Source organism: Rana temporaria, chromosome 13 (genome assembly GCF_905171775.1).
Source record: "Rana temporaria chromosome 13, aRanTem1.1, whole genome shotgun sequence".
NCBI classification, from domain to species: Eukaryota; Metazoa; Chordata; class Amphibia; order Anura; family Ranidae; genus Rana; species Rana temporaria.
In genome coordinates this window covers 58,789,146-58,806,808 of record NC_053501.1, presented here as the reverse complement: position 1 = coordinate 58,806,808, position 17,663 = coordinate 58,789,146, and the positions used below count along the sequence as shown (strand labels likewise).

The 17,663-nt window shown below is 40.6% G+C and overlaps 1 protein-coding gene across 4 annotated transcripts in view; it reads right to left on the bottom strand.

Moving 5' to 3' along the window:
* Positions 1–12,578, bottom strand: part of MEIS2 (Meis homeobox 2) — a 185,612-nt gene extending 173,034 nt beyond the window's left edge. For 2 of the 4 annotated variants that reach the window (XM_040333764.1, XM_040333765.1), the window contains exons 1-6: positions 11,855–12,114; positions 11,228–11,457; positions 9,864–10,005; positions 7,089–7,139; positions 5,670–5,720; positions 2,950–3,099 (exon numbers count right to left, since the gene is read on the bottom strand). In XM_040333764.1, coding sequence (XP_040189698.1) covers positions 2,950–3,099; positions 5,670–5,720; positions 7,089–7,139; positions 9,864–10,005; positions 11,228–11,457; positions 11,855–11,893 — 663 coding nt within the window. In that variant the 5' untranslated portion in view covers positions 11,894–12,114. Of the gene's footprint in view, positions 1–2,949; positions 3,100–5,669; positions 5,721–7,088; positions 7,140–9,863; positions 10,006–11,227; positions 11,458–11,854; positions 12,115–12,365 lie in introns of those variants that run through there. The other 2 variants (XM_040333766.1, XM_040333767.1) reach the window with 2 other exon arrangements.
* Positions 12,579–17,663: the final 5,085 nt, after the last annotated feature.

Below are 17,663 nucleotides of genomic sequence, written 5' to 3'. Positions count from 1 at the left end.
TGAATGTGCATTAGCAGAGCAGTGAAAGAATTATTTGTCAATTCCTTGGCTGGTTCAATAAGAAAAAATTTATTTACAGAATATAATTGTCACTCAGTCAGTACCTAATTTTTTTACTTATAATTGTTTTTTTTGGGGGGGGGGGGGGGGGGGGGGTTGTAACAGATTTTATGCACCATTGGTATTACATTTGCACACTAAATCTTCAAAATAAGAAGTCACTGTGCAAAGATGATACAGTAGATAAAAAAAATCAATGTGCCTTGAGCTTCAAGTTATAACACACATTTAATATTTAGCAAACTTGCCTTGGTTTTAAAGGCATATGCACTAAGCCCCACTTTGTATATTTAAGGACTGTATATATATATATATATATATATATATATATATATATATATATATATATATATATATATATATATATCAGAACCAGAACACCAGCATCAAAGCCCAATCTTTCCCATTCTTTATTGTCTCACTGTGCCCAAAGATTCCTCATATTTTCCTGCCTGAGAGGGTTTTATGTGGATTTTAATGTGGTTAGATTTAGAAACCACGAGATACTCGAATCCAATGTATGACAGTTCCCACTTATTACTGCCCCCCCCCCCCAACAAAAATAATAATATAAATGGGGAAAAAAAGCTAATTGTAGGAAGTAAGCAAGTAAGCAATGCCTTTTGCTGTACATCACACAGATAATGGGGGCATAACTACACAACTACACAACTAAAGCTCATAATAAAAGCCCAAAATAATTCACAAGAAACGTAACAGGTAGGTGCAGTTTACTATTTCCAGTGAAGCTGGTATACAAATTCATAAACAGAACTGTACTTCTGTAATAAATTGAATACTTTAACTGTCTTGTCTAGCAATTGTTTTTTTTTTTTTTTTTTATGCGTCATAATCTATCAAATCTATACATAATAAACAATAAATATATTATATTTTAATAATAATTTTCATAATTGTTCACAGAACAAATACCTATGCAAAAAAAAGAAAACGCTGCAGTTATACTTATTATGAAAGTAAAAAGATATATAGGGGAAATAAGGTGATGCAATTTGTGTAAACTATTTACTTTTACATAATTAAATGGGGGATGAATGCTAACAGCTACAAAAATAAATAAAAAATAAATGGTTATTTTTTTATTTTAATGTTTTGCATCATTTACATTTCTGAAACTGGCAAAACAGAATGTGCATTTACTCAGGCAACTGTTTTTCTAAAAAAAAAAAAAAAAAAAAAAAAAAACAGTAACTTGTTACTAGCTAAAATGTTATTGCTTATATCTGAAAAAAACATTGCAACCATGTACACCAATTTACAGTGTTAAAAATTAGCGACATAAATGTTATGCTAATTTTTATATTTTTTAAGAAATATACAAAATGTAATTGCTATAATTGATTTGGACACATTTTAAATAAAAATTTGAATACTGTTAAAAATGCAAAATTTCAAAACTGACCCGGTCACCTAAGTCATGCAGTTCACCAGGACTATAAAAAGGTTCCTTATTACCAAGGAGAGGAGTAAATTGGCTTTAGCTGTTGCCATCTGTCAGACCCTAAACAGGCCGGGTGTGTAATCTACTAAGCGGGACATGAGCTTTTAGACTGTACTGGGAGAGGAAGCTGTACTTTACAGAGGGGGGAGGAATGTATACATGTACTGCAGTATATATACAGATCCTGTCTATTGTTCATCCCTTCCTAAATCCACAAAACCTTTGGCAACAAAAAATCTTGGAGCTGGATCAGCGGCCTCAAACAGACCACAGCAGGAACATGTCCTGGAACTCACAGTTTACATTTTATTTCACAAATGGAGAACAAACAGAAAAAAAATAATAGTAATAAAAAAATTGCATGAATAATAATAATAATTATATATATATATATATATATATATATATATATATATATATATATATATATATATATATATATATATATATATATATATATATAGTCTTTGTAATTATAAAGATAATATTTTTTACAAAGACTATATATATATATATATATATATATATATATATATATATATATATATATATATATATATATATATATATATATATATATATAAAATGATAATGAGCATACAATAATGTAAAGAATATTTCAGGCTCTTTTTATCTTCTTGAAACCCCAACAGTTAATTACAAAGACAAGCCTGATTTGAAATAATCACTTAATACTGACAGAAGACTGGGAAGTAAAAAGCGTCTACTTTCTATTTATAGGGAGGAGGATTACACAGTGGAGGTCACATGGCAAAACACAACAGCAGTGATAACACAGACAACAATAATAAACTACAGCACCATAAACAGTCATAGAAACACCAGCATAACAAGGATTGGGGAACACAGCACTCCAGTCTCTAGCTGACTACTGTCAAACCTTCAATAAAAAGCCTGATTTTGAATGTGCCGAATTATTAAAGTGTTAGAAATCAATGCTTAACCTGTAATACCGATGTTAATAATTCTCTCCAGCTCTCCCTAATAGAAAGTCAATTATTGGTTCATTAAATGTTACGACCCTTTAAAAGAAGGGGCTCGGGGCGCCTGCCTGGTGTGTACCTTGTACCCAATAAAAAAAATAATCGCCAAAGGGGAAACACAAAAATGAAATCTGCACTACAGACAAATAGTTGTGGGATGCACATAGGTTAACACATCGATAAATAAAGGTGCAGAGTCCAGACAGGGCCCCACTATACACGGCACGACTGTGTCCAGCAAAGCACACTGCGATGTGTACACACACAGCCAGAGAACACATGGAGAGGACACACATCCCTAATTACATCCACCATCACCGGCCACAATATAATCAGCACAGGGAGTACATAGCACCAAGCACACACAATCATCATCATCATCATCAGGCCACCACCAGAAGTAATAAAGAAGAGGGGACTCACGTGGTCTGCGAGGTTAGTGGAGGATCCCGACAGTTCTTCGTGGTCAGACTTTGAGCTGCCGTCCCTCTCATCAATCACTAAATCTATGGGCATTTTTCCTTTCAAACAGCTGATGTATCGATGGCAGAAATTATCACACAATTCATGGACCTGGGGAGGTGGGGGGAAGAGGGAAGCAATGATGTTTTGGTGGAAAGAGTAACAAGCCAGAATGTCCTCCAAGAGTAACTATCATTAAGGACTGTAATAGTTGCAGGCAAGGAAACAATAAAGGAATTGTAGCAGCAGATATTATTCTCTGGAGACCCAGGGCAGCAACAAGTATAGAGAGGAGGAGAGGAGAGAAGGAAAGGGCTGAGGGGACAAGGAAATCTAAGGAAAGGCAGAGCAGGGGTAAGGGAAGAGGGCTAGAAGAGGAGAGGAAACATAGAAGAGACATAAAGGAAGACAGGAGAGGTGAGGGGAGAAAGAAAGCAGGCAATGAAAGACAGGGGAAAGGTAAGGGAAAACAAAGGAGAGACAAGGCAAGAGAGGAAAGTAAAGAGAGCAAAGGTAAAGGAAGACAGGGGAGAGATACAAAGGAAAGGTAAAGGAAGACAGGAGAGAGATACAGAGGAAAGGTAAAGCAGGACAGGGGAGAGATACAAAGGAAAGGTAAAGGAAGACAGGAGAGAGAGATACAGAGGAAAGGTAAAGCAGGACAGGGGAGAGATACAGAGGTAAGGTAAAGAAAGACGGGAAAGATACAGAGGAAAGGTAAAGGAAGACAGGAGAGAGATACAGAGGAAAGGTAAAGGAAGACAGGAGAGAGATACAGAGGAAAGGTAAAGCAGGACAGGGGAGAGATACAGAGGAAAGGTAAAGGAAGACAGGAGAGAGATACAGAGGAAAGGTAAAGGAAGACAGGGGAGAGATACAGAGGAAAGGTAAAGCAGGACAGGGGAGAGATACAGAGGAAAGGTAAAGAAAGACGGGAAAGATACAGAGGAAAGGTAAAGGAAGACAGGGGAGAGATACAGAGGAAAGGTAAAGAAAGGCAGGGGAGAGATACAGAGGAAAGGTAAAGGAAGACAGGGGAGAGATACAGAGGAAAGGTAAAGGAAGACAGGGAGAGATACAGAGGAAAGGTAAAGGAAGACAGGAGCGAGATACAGAGGAAAGGTAAAGCAGGACAGGGGAGAGATACAGAGGAAAGGTAAAGGAAGGCAGGGGAGAGATACAGAGGAAAGGTAAAGCAGGACAGGGGAGAGATAAAGAGGAAAAGTAAAGGAAGACAGGGGAGAGATACAGAGGAAATGTAAAGAAAGGCAGGGGAGAGATAGAGAGGAAAGGTAAAGAAAGGCAGGGGAGAGATATAGAGGAAAGGTAAAGGAAGACAGACAGAGGAGAGACAAGGCAAGACAGAGGGAAAGTAAAGGAATAGCGAGGTGATTTAAAGGAAAAGGACAAGCAAAGGTAAGGAAAGGCAAGAGTAGGGGTAAGGGGAGATGGAGGTGAGGTAAGGGCAGATAGAGGAGAGGTAAGTGAAGGGGAGAGGATAAGGTAAGGGAATACAGGGGAGAGATAAAAATAGGGAAAATAGGAAAAGAAAAGTGGGGAGAGTGAGAAAAGGGACAAGGATAGAAGAAAAGATGAGGCCACAACAGAGAATAGAGAATAAAGTTACATAAAATTGGGACTTGCCACAATAAGAGAATGGGGAAATGATGGGCAAAGGGAAGTGAAAAGAGAGAAGAAAGCAATCAGAAATTGGCATAATGGACAAAATTGGTGATAAGATTTGGGATGGGGCAGAATGTTGAATGGAATAGTGGCCGGGGATATAGGATAATGTATGACCAGTGAGCAGGCCACCATTAATGGTAACACACCAGTGTGGGCAGCAGAGGCTGGAACTGCCAGTCCACCCTCTCCAATACCCGGGGTCACCAAGTGCCATCTGTGCCCAGGGGTGCCAGCATTACAGAGTCTGTTTCTGTTGTATCCGATGGCTCTGTATCCACAGGAGGGGGCACATCTATTTCCTTAGTCCGGGTTCACTTCCATGTCCCAGGGGTAAGTGGGCTCCAGTGCCCGGCAAGGGAACACTCCTCCGGGGGCATCTGGGTGCCACATTCCGCTCACAGATAACTGCATTACAAATTAGCTTTAGCGCTGCGAATTAGTTTCGCTCAATTAAGTGTCCACAAGAAATTCGCATAATTGAACCCGACGGCAGAGATAGCGGTGGTGTCATATCTGCGCTCTACACCGTGCATTATTATTATTCTTATTATGTGGATTAATAAAGTGTATGAGCTGAATATCGAACACTGAAAAAGAAATCAAGCACTCTTTAAAAAATAAATATATTTATAAATAAATATATAAATATTACCCAGAAGATGGTATATATATATACACACCACAGAGATCACCCACACACTGATCACAGCTTGGGCAAATAATATTGATTAGAATTCACCTCCATTATATAATATATATAGTGTGTGTTACGCTGTCGGGGCAATCTATGTGGAGGTGAATAGTACAGATCGGAATCGGGCGAGTTGTGAAGTGTGTGGGTGACAGACAGTTGTGTATCAGGGGCCATGCTGGCTGTTTGGATGGATCTCTCGGTAAATACAATATAATGACATTAGGGCACATGTCTTGTAAAGCCCCATACGTTAAACGGAATGTCAGAAGCAAGTGTTCCGTAATGAAAACAATCTATTTACCTTTTCTAATTCCAAGAGATGAAACCGCAAGACTTGGATGGCTTGGATCATCTGCAATGAAAGCAGAGCCGTTATTGTGGGGAGGAAAGTGTCCCTGCGGATGGATTATGATGTATGGTCTATGGGAGGTGAGGCAGATCATAGGGGCCCCAAGTCGGTCCCCAGCTCGGACAGGCCTGGGTGCCCCTGACAGGAGGGGGGGGGGGGGTACTAATTATCCAGACTTTTGGTTTATTCCTCGGTCATGGCTCAGTCACTCCCTGAGATTTCTGATGAATGTCCTACCTGCTAATTCACTGCCATGAGGAACAAGCTGCTCCACAGGTGACAGCGACACACAAGTGACACTTTCACATTTCCAAATCACACACAATCCCGCCTGTCCACTTCTATGGAGCCGACCTCCTCCCTCCCTCCCTCCCTGCCTGCCTGCTTGCACCATTGTTTTCTGTCATTCCCACAACACAATCCGTGCTGGAAAAATACCACTACACACTGGGGGAGATTTACTAAGACTGCTGCAGCTCTGCATAGTAACCAATCGGTTTCTAAATTCAGCTTGTTTAATTCAGCTTTGACAATAAAACCTAGAAGCTGATTGGCTACTATGCACAGATACACCAGATTCTGTGTGCACAAGTTTTAGTAAATCCCCTCACTGTTACATACTATTACAACACCACTACAAACTACTAAAACACAACTACACACTACTACAACACCACCACCACCACTACACACTACTACAACATAACTACACAGTACCACAAACTACTAGTCAGTACTACGACACCATTACACAGTACTGCACACTACTACTCAGTACTATAACACCACTACACAATACCAACTACTACAGCACCACTACACCATGCTGCACATTACTACTACACCACTACACAGTACTACACACTGCTATTCAGTACTACAACACCACTACACAGTACTACACACTGCTATTCAGTACTACAACACCACTACACAGCACTGCACGCTACTGCTCAGTACTACAACACCACTATACTGTACAGTACTACACACTGCTACATAATACTACAACACCACTACAGAGTACTGCACACAGCTACTCAGTACTATAAGATCCTTTACACATTACTACACACTACTAAACAACTACACTCTGCTACACAGTACTACAACACCATTGCATAGTACTACAGACTACATAGTACTGCACACTGCTAACTACTACAACACCACTACACAGCACTGCACACTACTACTCAGTATTACAACGCCACTACAAGTACACAGTACTACACACCGCTACTTATTACCACAACACTACTACACAGTACTGCACACATACTGCTACACTTTACCATACAGTACTGCAGGTCACTACACTCTGCTACACATTTCTACCCAGTACTGCACACTAATACAGAGTATACTCACCAAGTTATCCAGCTCTGGGTTGGAGGAGAAAAGGGGCTTCTCTGCCCTGACCTGAGGACAACATAATCACAGGTTACTACCCAGCCTTCTGTGGACACATCGCCAAACTGAATTTAGATAAATAGGAAATTACTGGACACATTTACAGCTATACTGAAAGATAACGTGTTTATGTGTGTGAATGCAAATACACCTACTAATCTCTACCTACATCATTAATCATTATTTATAGATTTATGTTTTATATATATTTTTCTACAATTAAATATATATATATATATGATTATTGAGGAAGAAATGCCTGGCTATATATTTCTCCACACATATACTATATATCGCTCTTTATATATCTTACTCCAAAACACTATTTACACCACCATCCTTCCTTTGCTTCTTATGGCGCCATATATTCTACTTTTTTTTTTGTATTGTTTTTATTTTTTTATCTATTTGGACACAAATTATTGTTACATTTGAAATGATGTAACAGTTAGATTTCTGTTAAATATGAGCGGCTTATACAAGGATACAAAGTCATGGAGTAAATCCTGGCATATATTACTTGTATCCAGCATAGTGACAATACAATAGAAGGGATAATACAAGCATGCAGCAATAAAGGGATATAATAAAGAAATCAGTAATAAAGGGATATAATACAAACACCCAGTGATAGAAGGGGTATAATACAAGCAGTCACTTATAGAATATATATAAATAAGCATCCAATAATAGAAGGGATATCATTTGGGAATCCTCCGAAAAAGGGGATATATTTAAACTATGCGATAAAGGGGATATAATACAAGTATCCCGTAAAATAGAGAATATACTGTAGTAACAGCACTCAATAATAAAAGGGGTATAATCCAAGCACCCCGTAATAAATTAATATAAAACAAACAATTAGTAATACTGGGGATATAAGACCATCGTGCATTATAAAGTGAAATAAGCATCCACTAATAGAAGGAATATAATGCAAGAAGTAATAATGGGGATATAATACAGGCACGCATTAATAGAAGGGTTATAATACAAGCACGCAATAAAAAGGGGATATGATACAAGTATTCATTAAGATAAGAAATTTAATACAAGAAACCAGTAATAAAGGGGATATAATACACGCACCCAGTAAAAGAAGGGATTTATTACAGGCACTTAGTAATAGGGGGGATATAATACAAGCATCCACCAATCGAAGGGATATAATAGGAACATCCAGCAATAAAGGGGATATCATACAATCACGCAGTAAGCACAAAGTTATGGGGGAGAAATCATACAAGCATCTATTAAAAGAAGGGAGGGATATAATAGGAACAAACAGCAATAAAGGGGATATAATACAAGCACCCAGTAATAGGTAATAGGGGGATATAATACAAACACCCTAATAGGGAGATATAAAACAAACATCCAGTAATAGGGGGGATATAATACAAGCACCCAGTAATAGGGAGATATAATACAAGCACCCAACAAGCATCCAGTAATAGGGGTATATAATACAAGCACCCAGTGATAGAGGAGGTATAAGACAAACACTCAGTAATAGGAAGACATAATACAAGCACCCAGAAATAGGGGGTATATAATACAAGCACCCAGTGATAGGAGAGATATAATACAAGCACCCAGAAATAGGGGGTATATAATACAAGCACCCCGTGATAGGGGGGATATAATACAAGCACCCATAAATAGGGGGTATATAATACAAGCACCCAGTGATAGGGGGGATATGATACAAGCACCCATAAATAGGGGGTATATAATACAAGCACCCAGTGATAGGGGGGATATGATACAAGCACCCATAAATAGGGGGTATATAATACAAGCCACCCAGTGATAGGGGGGATATAATACAAGCACCCAGAAATAGGGGGTATATAATACAAGCACCCAGAAATAGGGGGTATATAATACAAGCACCCATAAATAGGGGGTATATAATACAAGCACCCAGAAATAGGGGGTATATAATACAAGCACCCAGAAATAGGGGGTATATAATACAAGCACCCATAAATAGGGGATATATAATACAAGCACCCATAAATAGGGGGTATATAATACAAGCACCCAGTGATAGGGGGGATATAATACAAGCACCCAGTGATAGGGGGATATAATACAAGCACCCAGTGATAGGGGGATATAATACAAGCACCCAGTGATAGGGGGATATAATACAAGCACCCAGTGATAGGGGGATATAATACAAGCACCCAGTGATAGGGGGGATATAATACAAGCACCCAGTGATAGGGGGATATAATACAAGCACCCAGTGATAGGGGGATATAATACAAGCACCCAGTGATAGGGGGATATAATACAAGCACCCAGTGATAGGGGGATATAATACAAGCATCCAGAAATAGGGGGTATATAATACAAGCACCCAGTGATAGGGGGTATAAAATACAAGCACCCAGTGATAGGGGGTATAAAATACAAGCACCCAGTGATAGGGGGTATATAATACAAGCACCCAGTGATAGGGGGTATAAAATACAAGCACTCAGAAATATGGGGTATAAAATACAAGCACCCAGTGATGGGGAGGATAAAATACAACCACTCAGAAATAGGGGGATATATACACAAACACCCAGAAATAGGAAGACATAATATAAGCAGTATGTAGGGGGTATAATACAAGCACCCAGTAATAGAAGGGATAAAATACAAACATCCATAAATACAGGGGATATAAAACAAGCATCCAGCGGGCCGGGGTGAATAGTTGGCTAGGTGATTGACCTGTTTGGCGAATACAGCGATGTCTTCATTAAAGGAATCGGACGAGCACACGTCCCCTCCTGCTACTCCCGGCTCCCGCGGGGTACACGTCGCCAGTTCACATTTCTCAAAGACCAGAGCTAGAAGAGGGAAGAGGGGGTGTCTGTGTGGACCCCACAACAAACCACCATCAATAAACTAACATCACAACAGACATTCTATCATAAAACTACATTATATTAAAAGAAAAAAATCACAATACATTTAGGCAAATTGCCGTTCACTATTTTACTGTCATCATAAATTTAGGGAGAGAGTGTGAGAATCCGGGAATTATCAGAATGGAGAAATAAATGGGGGTCCTGGACATAATCCCCGCTCCAGCAGAACGGCACATGTGAAATCTTAATGATCATATGACAATTTGTGTCTGCTGAATAAAGGATTTGCAGTTTTGCTGTGCATAGCAACAAGCTGATTTTTAATCCTCTCTTTATTTGCTCCTTTAATCCTTAATTGGTCGGTATTAGGAATCCTGAGTGGCTCTAATGAAGTTGCAATGTTTTGCAGGGAATTATCAGGCCCGGCTCATGGCTGGGAAGCTGAATTGCTGCCTTCCCTGTCCCTTATCAGTCCTGATCATTTCATGGGGGGAGATGTTTATCTGACATGTGTGTATATAGGGGGCACCGATCAGATTATACCTATCTGACATGTGTGTATATAGGGGGCACCGATCAGATAATGCCTATCTGACATATGTATATATAGGGGGCACCGATCTGATTATACCTATCTGACATGTGTGTATATAGGGGGCACCGATCAGATTATACCTATCTGACATGTGTGTATATAGGGGGCACCGATCAGATAATACCTATCTGACATATGTATATATAGGGGGCACCGATCAGATTATACCTATCTGACATGTGTGTATGTAGGGGCACCGAAATTATTATACCTATCTGACATATGTATATATAGGGGACACCGATCTGATAATACCTATCTGACATGTGTGGATATAGGGGACACCGATCTGATTATACCTATCTGACATGTGTGTATATGGGGGCACCGATCTGATCTGACATTTGCGTATATAAGGGCACCGATCTAATCTGATTATACTTATCTGACATTTATATATATAGGGGCACCGATCTGACTATACTTATCTAACATGTACCGGGATGACAATATTTATCTGACATTTGTTTATATAAAGGGCACCGGTCTGTGATGACTATACTTATCTAATAAGTGTGTGTACAGGGGGCACCGATCTGATCTGACTATACTTATGTGACATGTGTATGTGGGATCACCGATCTGACTATGCTTCTGTCAACATGCCGCCCGATTTCAGCAGTACCTACCCATAAATGGCATCTTTGTCTCGTTTAAGGGCATCGTTGACAGCAGACCCCATGCTGGTGGGCATAACATTGGGGTGGGGGGCATGAGTCCCATAATGCTGGCTGGCATGTAAAGGGGGTCCATGGTTTAAATGGTGTACCGGTGGGATAGGTCGAGGGGCATGTGGGTCACCATACATGGAGGTTGGCACCCCCACTCCGTCCATGGCATAGTGCGGTAACTCATCGTACTGCCAGAGAAAAGAAAGACAAAGAATTAGAAAGAAAAGACAGAAAAATACAAAATACAGAAACAAAAAAAAGGAAGAAATTTGTGAAAGAGGCAAACTAAAAGCTCCGAGGGTGTGAGGCCTGACCAGGAAGAAAAATAATAATCATAAAAAAATAAACAAAAAAGAATGTGAGATAAATAGACAAACTAAAAGCATTCATTGTGAGAGGCCTGACACGGAAGGGAAAAAACATAATAATAAAAACAAAAACAAAAAACAAAACAAAAAAAAAAACACAAGAAGATGAATAGATAAAAAGGTGAGCACAAAAAAAAAGGTGTTGATTGGGAAAAGTCCAGGGTAATAAATATATAAATAAATAAAAGTCCCGAATGGAGAAGGCTGAAGAGTTTACCAGGAACATTGAAGCGTGTGCGTGCTCTTTACTGCTCATCCAAAAATATACAAAAGAACAAAAAAGAAGTGCAAGCTCTTCGCTGAGGAACTAGAACATGGGCAGATGGAAGCACGGCGACTGCAAGGAAAAGCTGCAAAAATCAAGCTGGAGGATAGGACTGACATGAGGAAGCAGGGCAGCAGGAAGAGAAAACACTGACTACTGAGAGAGAGAGAGAGAGAGAAGAGAGAGGGAGAGAGAGAGGGAGAGAGAGAGAGAGAGAGAGAGAGAGAGAGAGGAAGAGAGAGAGAGGCGAGAGAGGAGAGAGGTGTGTGTATGTGTCAGAGACAGAGAGGAGAGAGGCGTGCAGGAGACACACAAAGCACTGATCACTCATATCCATCCTTTATTAACACACACATATATACATCCTGAATAGTAACTGGTGGCACCCCCACCCGGGCTCAGCATACCCCCCCCCCCCCCATGCAAGCCTTGCTTTGCTGAGTGCCAGGGCATTTAAACCTACCCTTTGCGCCATCAATAAACGCCTGTGTGTGCGCCCTATAGTGCTGTCTCCTTGTCCCGGGCTGCTGGGAAGGGAAAAGGGGGCCAGGGGTGGGGGGGTGAGGGGGGGAAACGGACAAATTGTTGATCGTTTTTCTTCCTGCGATCCAGTAAAGCTCCTTCTTCCTCTCCCCGGCTCCGACAACCCGTGAGACCGACAATCATACAAGCATGCTGCACAGGATCTCTCCTTCTATAATGAGACCGGCTAGAAGAAAGGTCTTGTTTGTGGTCCGCGGCGATGAGTGGCGAAATGTCCCAAGTTTAGGAGTTCAGTGTCGGCCCAGCAGGGCAGTGCCACATGTACCCAGGCTGGGGGCTCTCATGGCGCTCCGCCACTTCAGATGTCAATCAGAGGCAGAGCATGTCAAGGTGCTGAATGAGGGATGGTGGCAGGAGAGAGGAGGAGGAAGATGATGGTGGTGATCGTGATGAAGATGCGAATCTTCCAGCCCCTTCCCTCTTTCTCTCTCTCTCTGATGCTTATATCTTTCTGTAACTCCTCTTGACAGCTCCCTACAGATCTCAGTCTCTTTTATTTATTATTTCCCCCAATGACACGTGAAAAAAAATCAGGATCCAAATGACTACAAAAAAAAAAAGAAGAAGAAAAAAACTCAAATAAATACAAAAATATTCTTTTAGTAACAAAGTAAAGGCAATAAAAAAGTCCAAAGTGCTTGGGTGTGCAGGGAGTGAGGAGCTGGGTGGTTGGTGGAGGGGATTTTGCAGCCTGTCTCTGGCAGATGAGTGACTGCTGGCAGGTTGGCTGCTGCTGCTGGCTTATACAAGAGGCTCAGTTTGTGGAGCTGATCGGCGGGAGAATGAAAATGACGGAACCCGGAAGTAGAGGGAGCCAGAGCCAGTCCTACCGCACAGACACATGGAGGAGGCAGAGACTAGGAGGCGATGTGATGGGCGCCGTGCAATCAGGAGTGCAGGGAGGCAGGGAAAGGGGGGAGGCGACATCCACAGGCCATCCTTCCAGCAGCCAAGCCTGAGCCCTCATTATCCTAGTCACAGGCTCATTTCCCTGCATTGCATGGCACTGCTCACCCATTAACCCGATCAGTGCCAGAGACACTACACACGTGCGATAAAAGTCCTCGTCCGATCCCAGCACAGGAAGAAACTCTCATCACCCTTCTGTACAACGATCACACCGTCTGCGATCTTCCTCCACAATGCCCTGCTGCTGGCCTGGGGCTGTCACAGCCTGGAGGTCACAGGAAGGTGGAGGAAGTGAAGGTGACACCATGAGAAATGGGTGACACACCAGACTTTTCACTTTATAAGAGAAGTTACACTTTGTTAGGGAGTTATCCCCAGAGCTTAGTGAAGGAGGTGCAATTTCACTTTGCTAAAAATAAATACAAAATACCTAGTCAAAGGAAAATGAAAAGACAGCACTGTGCTTCCATTTTATTAGAATATAGAACTATATAAGGAAAGATACACGATGTAAGGGAATTATCCCCAGATCTCAGTGAAGGAGATGTCATTTCACTTTGCTAAAAAAGAAAAGACTACCCAGTCACAGGCAAGACAGCACTGTGCTTCAATTTGATTAGAATATAGAACTTTATAAGGGAAGATGCACCTTGTAAGGGAATTATTCCCAGATCTTAGTGAACGAGGTAGAATTTCCCCTAAAAAAAAAAAAAATACTCAGCCACTGGCAAGGAAAATGAAAAGACAACACTGTGCTTCAATTTGATCGGAATATAGAACTTTATAAGGGAAGATGCACTTTGCAAGGGATTTACCCCCCCCCCCCCAGAGCTTAGTGAATGAGGTGTAATTTCACTTTGCTAAAAAATAAAAATAGTCATAGGCAAGACAAATGAAAATACATCATTGTGCTTCCGTTTGATTGGAATATAGAATTTTACCCCCAGAGCTTTGTGAATGAAGTGAAGCCCTGCTAACTATCATCACCCAATCAAATAGAAGCAAACATGTTGTTGCTTTTCCCCCCATTTTCCTTGCCTGTGATTGGATATATTCTAGCAAAGTAAAATCGCATCACATTCAGTATGCTCTAGGGAAAATTTCCTGGCAAAGTGACAAGTGGGGGAGATTTACTAAAACTGATTCACGCAGAATCTGATGCAGTTGTACATAGCAACCAATCAGCTTGTTCAATTGTTGGCAATAAAACCCAGAAGCTGATTGGTTACTATGCACAGCCTCACCAGATTCTGTGTGCACCGGTTTTAGTAAATCTTCCCCAGTCTGTTTGCCTTTAGTAAATCTACCCCTGGGGTTGTTTTACTAAAGTATTTTTTGCTTTATAAGGGAAGTTGCACTTTGTAAGGGAATTATTTCAGGGCTTAGGTGAATGAGGTGAGGCTCTGCTGACCATCATCCAATCAAATGCTGAACATTTCCATGCACAATGCAACTTCCCCTTGCAATGTGTACAGCCTATTTGCCTTTAGTAAATCCACCCCTGTGTGTATCTATCGATGATTGAACGTTTAGCCAAGATCCTGAGTCAGATCAGAAGACAGGAGCGAGGCTGATTATATTATATTATATATTATACAGGCATAGCCCACTTTAAAGTACACAATGGGGTTTTATTTACTAAAGCTGGAAAGTGCAAAATCAGGCTCACTTCTGCATTTAAAACCAATGAGCTTCTAACCCCAACTTGTTCCATTAAGCTTTGGTAAAAAAAACCTGGAAGCTCATTGGTTTCTATGCACAAGTCAACCTGATTTTTCACTTTCCAGCTTTAGTAAATAAACCCCATTGTGTACTTTTGGGTATGCCTGTATTAGGTATAGAGGATATGTACCCAGAAAAGTGTAATAAAGTGCATGTTCCAAAATCAGGCTCACTTCTGCATTTAAAACCAATGAGCTTCTAACCCCAACTTGTTCCATTAAGCTTTGGTAAAAAAAACTGGAAGCTCATTGGTTTCTATGCACAAGTCAACCTGATTTTTCACTTTCCAGCTTTAGTAAATAAACCCCATTGTGTACTTGGGGGTATGCCTGTATTAGGTATAGAGGATATGTACCCAGAAAAGTGTAATAAAGTGCATGTTCCCAGTGCAAAGTGTATGTTAGTAAATAAGAGGAATCTGCATTGGCTTTGAATGGCCGGCCATGTGCAGGGGAAATAAAACACAAACAGGATTTTGTTCTGGCACATGATTGGGTGTTGAACTTCCCCCTATTTACTGACATTCCACAAGAAGCCTGTCCTGCAGCCCAGAGGTGAGTGTGATCCCTGGGCTCTCCTTTGTGGTGTGATGTGTGCACAGGTATTAATACTTGCTAATGGCAGTGCTAATGACAGCAGGGCTATTTACTAAATGAAGTAAAATGCTGCACCCCCAAGCAGCCAGCCATCGTTTCCAGGAGAAGCAGAAACACCCAGAGGTTCTCAGAGGGAGGGGGAGGGGGGGGGGTGCCTCTCTCGGTTTTGTCTTGTTGCCCAATCCCTTTGCTGGAAGTGAAACCTGCTTTAGACCTCAGAACAGTCAATTACCACAAGTCCTGGAGCCCATCAATCATGGCCGGGGCCTGAAGTTTACAGGGGGTGGGGGGCTGGCTCTGCCTTCACATTGTACACTGATGGCCCCTCTAATGCCCCATCTCAGTAATCATCACAGCAGTTGCTATTTTCCAAAGTAGAAAAGAATTAGGAATCTTAGTTAATGAGTGAGTTTAACATGTTGGATGCCATGGGGGTGGCAGGAAAATGGCAGCATTCTTCCAGCTGATGGGGGTCACTTTCCTCCTGCACAATCCAGGGTGGGAATCCTCCGACACCACTGACACCAGGCTCTCATTAGGCGCAGACATGATTTAAAGTGACCTGGCTTGCTGCTTCCAGCGGGGAAAGGGTTAGGCTGCTTGGGCTGAAACCACCCTAAACATAGATGTCTGTCTGAGCAAAAAATCCTGGCAGCCACTGGCAGGGAAGGAGAGGGAGAGCACCGCCTGGGACAGGGAGAGCACCGCCTGGGACAGGGAGAGCACCGCCTGGGACAGGGAGCCCCGGCTGGAGGGGACGCCACGGCTACTGCAGGCGCTGGGGGTCAGGCAGCTTTGTTTGAGCTTCGCTGGGCTCCACACAAGGCTGGGGGAATGGACAGTTTTTCCACAGCAGGCTTAAAAAAAAAGTGGAAACAATAACTTGAAGAGAGGGTTTCTGATGCAAGGTGAGTGCATTACTAATACCGACACCGACTGTCCATATAAACATGTTCACATTTCTAACACATCCATAGATTAATCTTCACAATTCAGATGTTTTAATAATACTGAGTGCACAGTGCTGACTTCTTTCACACCATCAAATATAGAAATACACACACTAATTACCCACACACCTACATCAGCACACAAAACATTTTTTATATATATGTATATATATATATATATATATATATATATATATATATATATATATATATATATATATATATATATATATAAAATTATACAAAAACACATATTAATAAACTAATAAACTAATATATATAAAAAATATTTACTATATCTGTCTATGATGCTACCGTACATACTGGATCTTTATTTTAGTACTAATTCAAATAAATGTCTGACAACTACATGTATCTCGTAATAAGCAACAGTGTTGCTTTTCAATAATTTGATTAACTAAATATATGCCAATGGACACGCTTAATATATATATATATATATATATATATTGTTTGTTCTGCTCATTTCGGCACATCTATAACAATTGCAATAGCAGGAATGTGGGTTTGTATCATTGTCCCATACTCACTTTAATTGCACATAGCAAATTAGCGCTACTAAAGAGCTTCGCAACTTGTTCTGGACATTAAAATCTGTTTCCATTGCCATAAAAAAAGTATTTTTGTAAATAACGAGAATAATGTCGGCTGCTTGTGTAGTCCTGAATTCACAGAAAAATCGGATGTGCTGTTATTGCCTATGTGGATTGTGTGCTATAGCCGCTAAAGATGTTAATTAAGAGTTTTATTTTATTTTAATTGAACTATTTTATGATCACTTTTACTGGCAGATCAGATGTTGCAACTTCAACACAAATGTTAGACGACCAAATGACAGAAATTTGTTTTTCTTAGAAGAAAATAATTTGTATTAATCTGACGTGTCCTGTAAAATCTAATAAATCCAATTCCATTAAAAAAAGGCTCTGGTCTGCAAATTGTTAAAATATAAAGCACAAATATATATATTTTGTATTATTAAGTAAAATAAAAGCAAGAGCGGTGCTGAGTTGGTTTGGC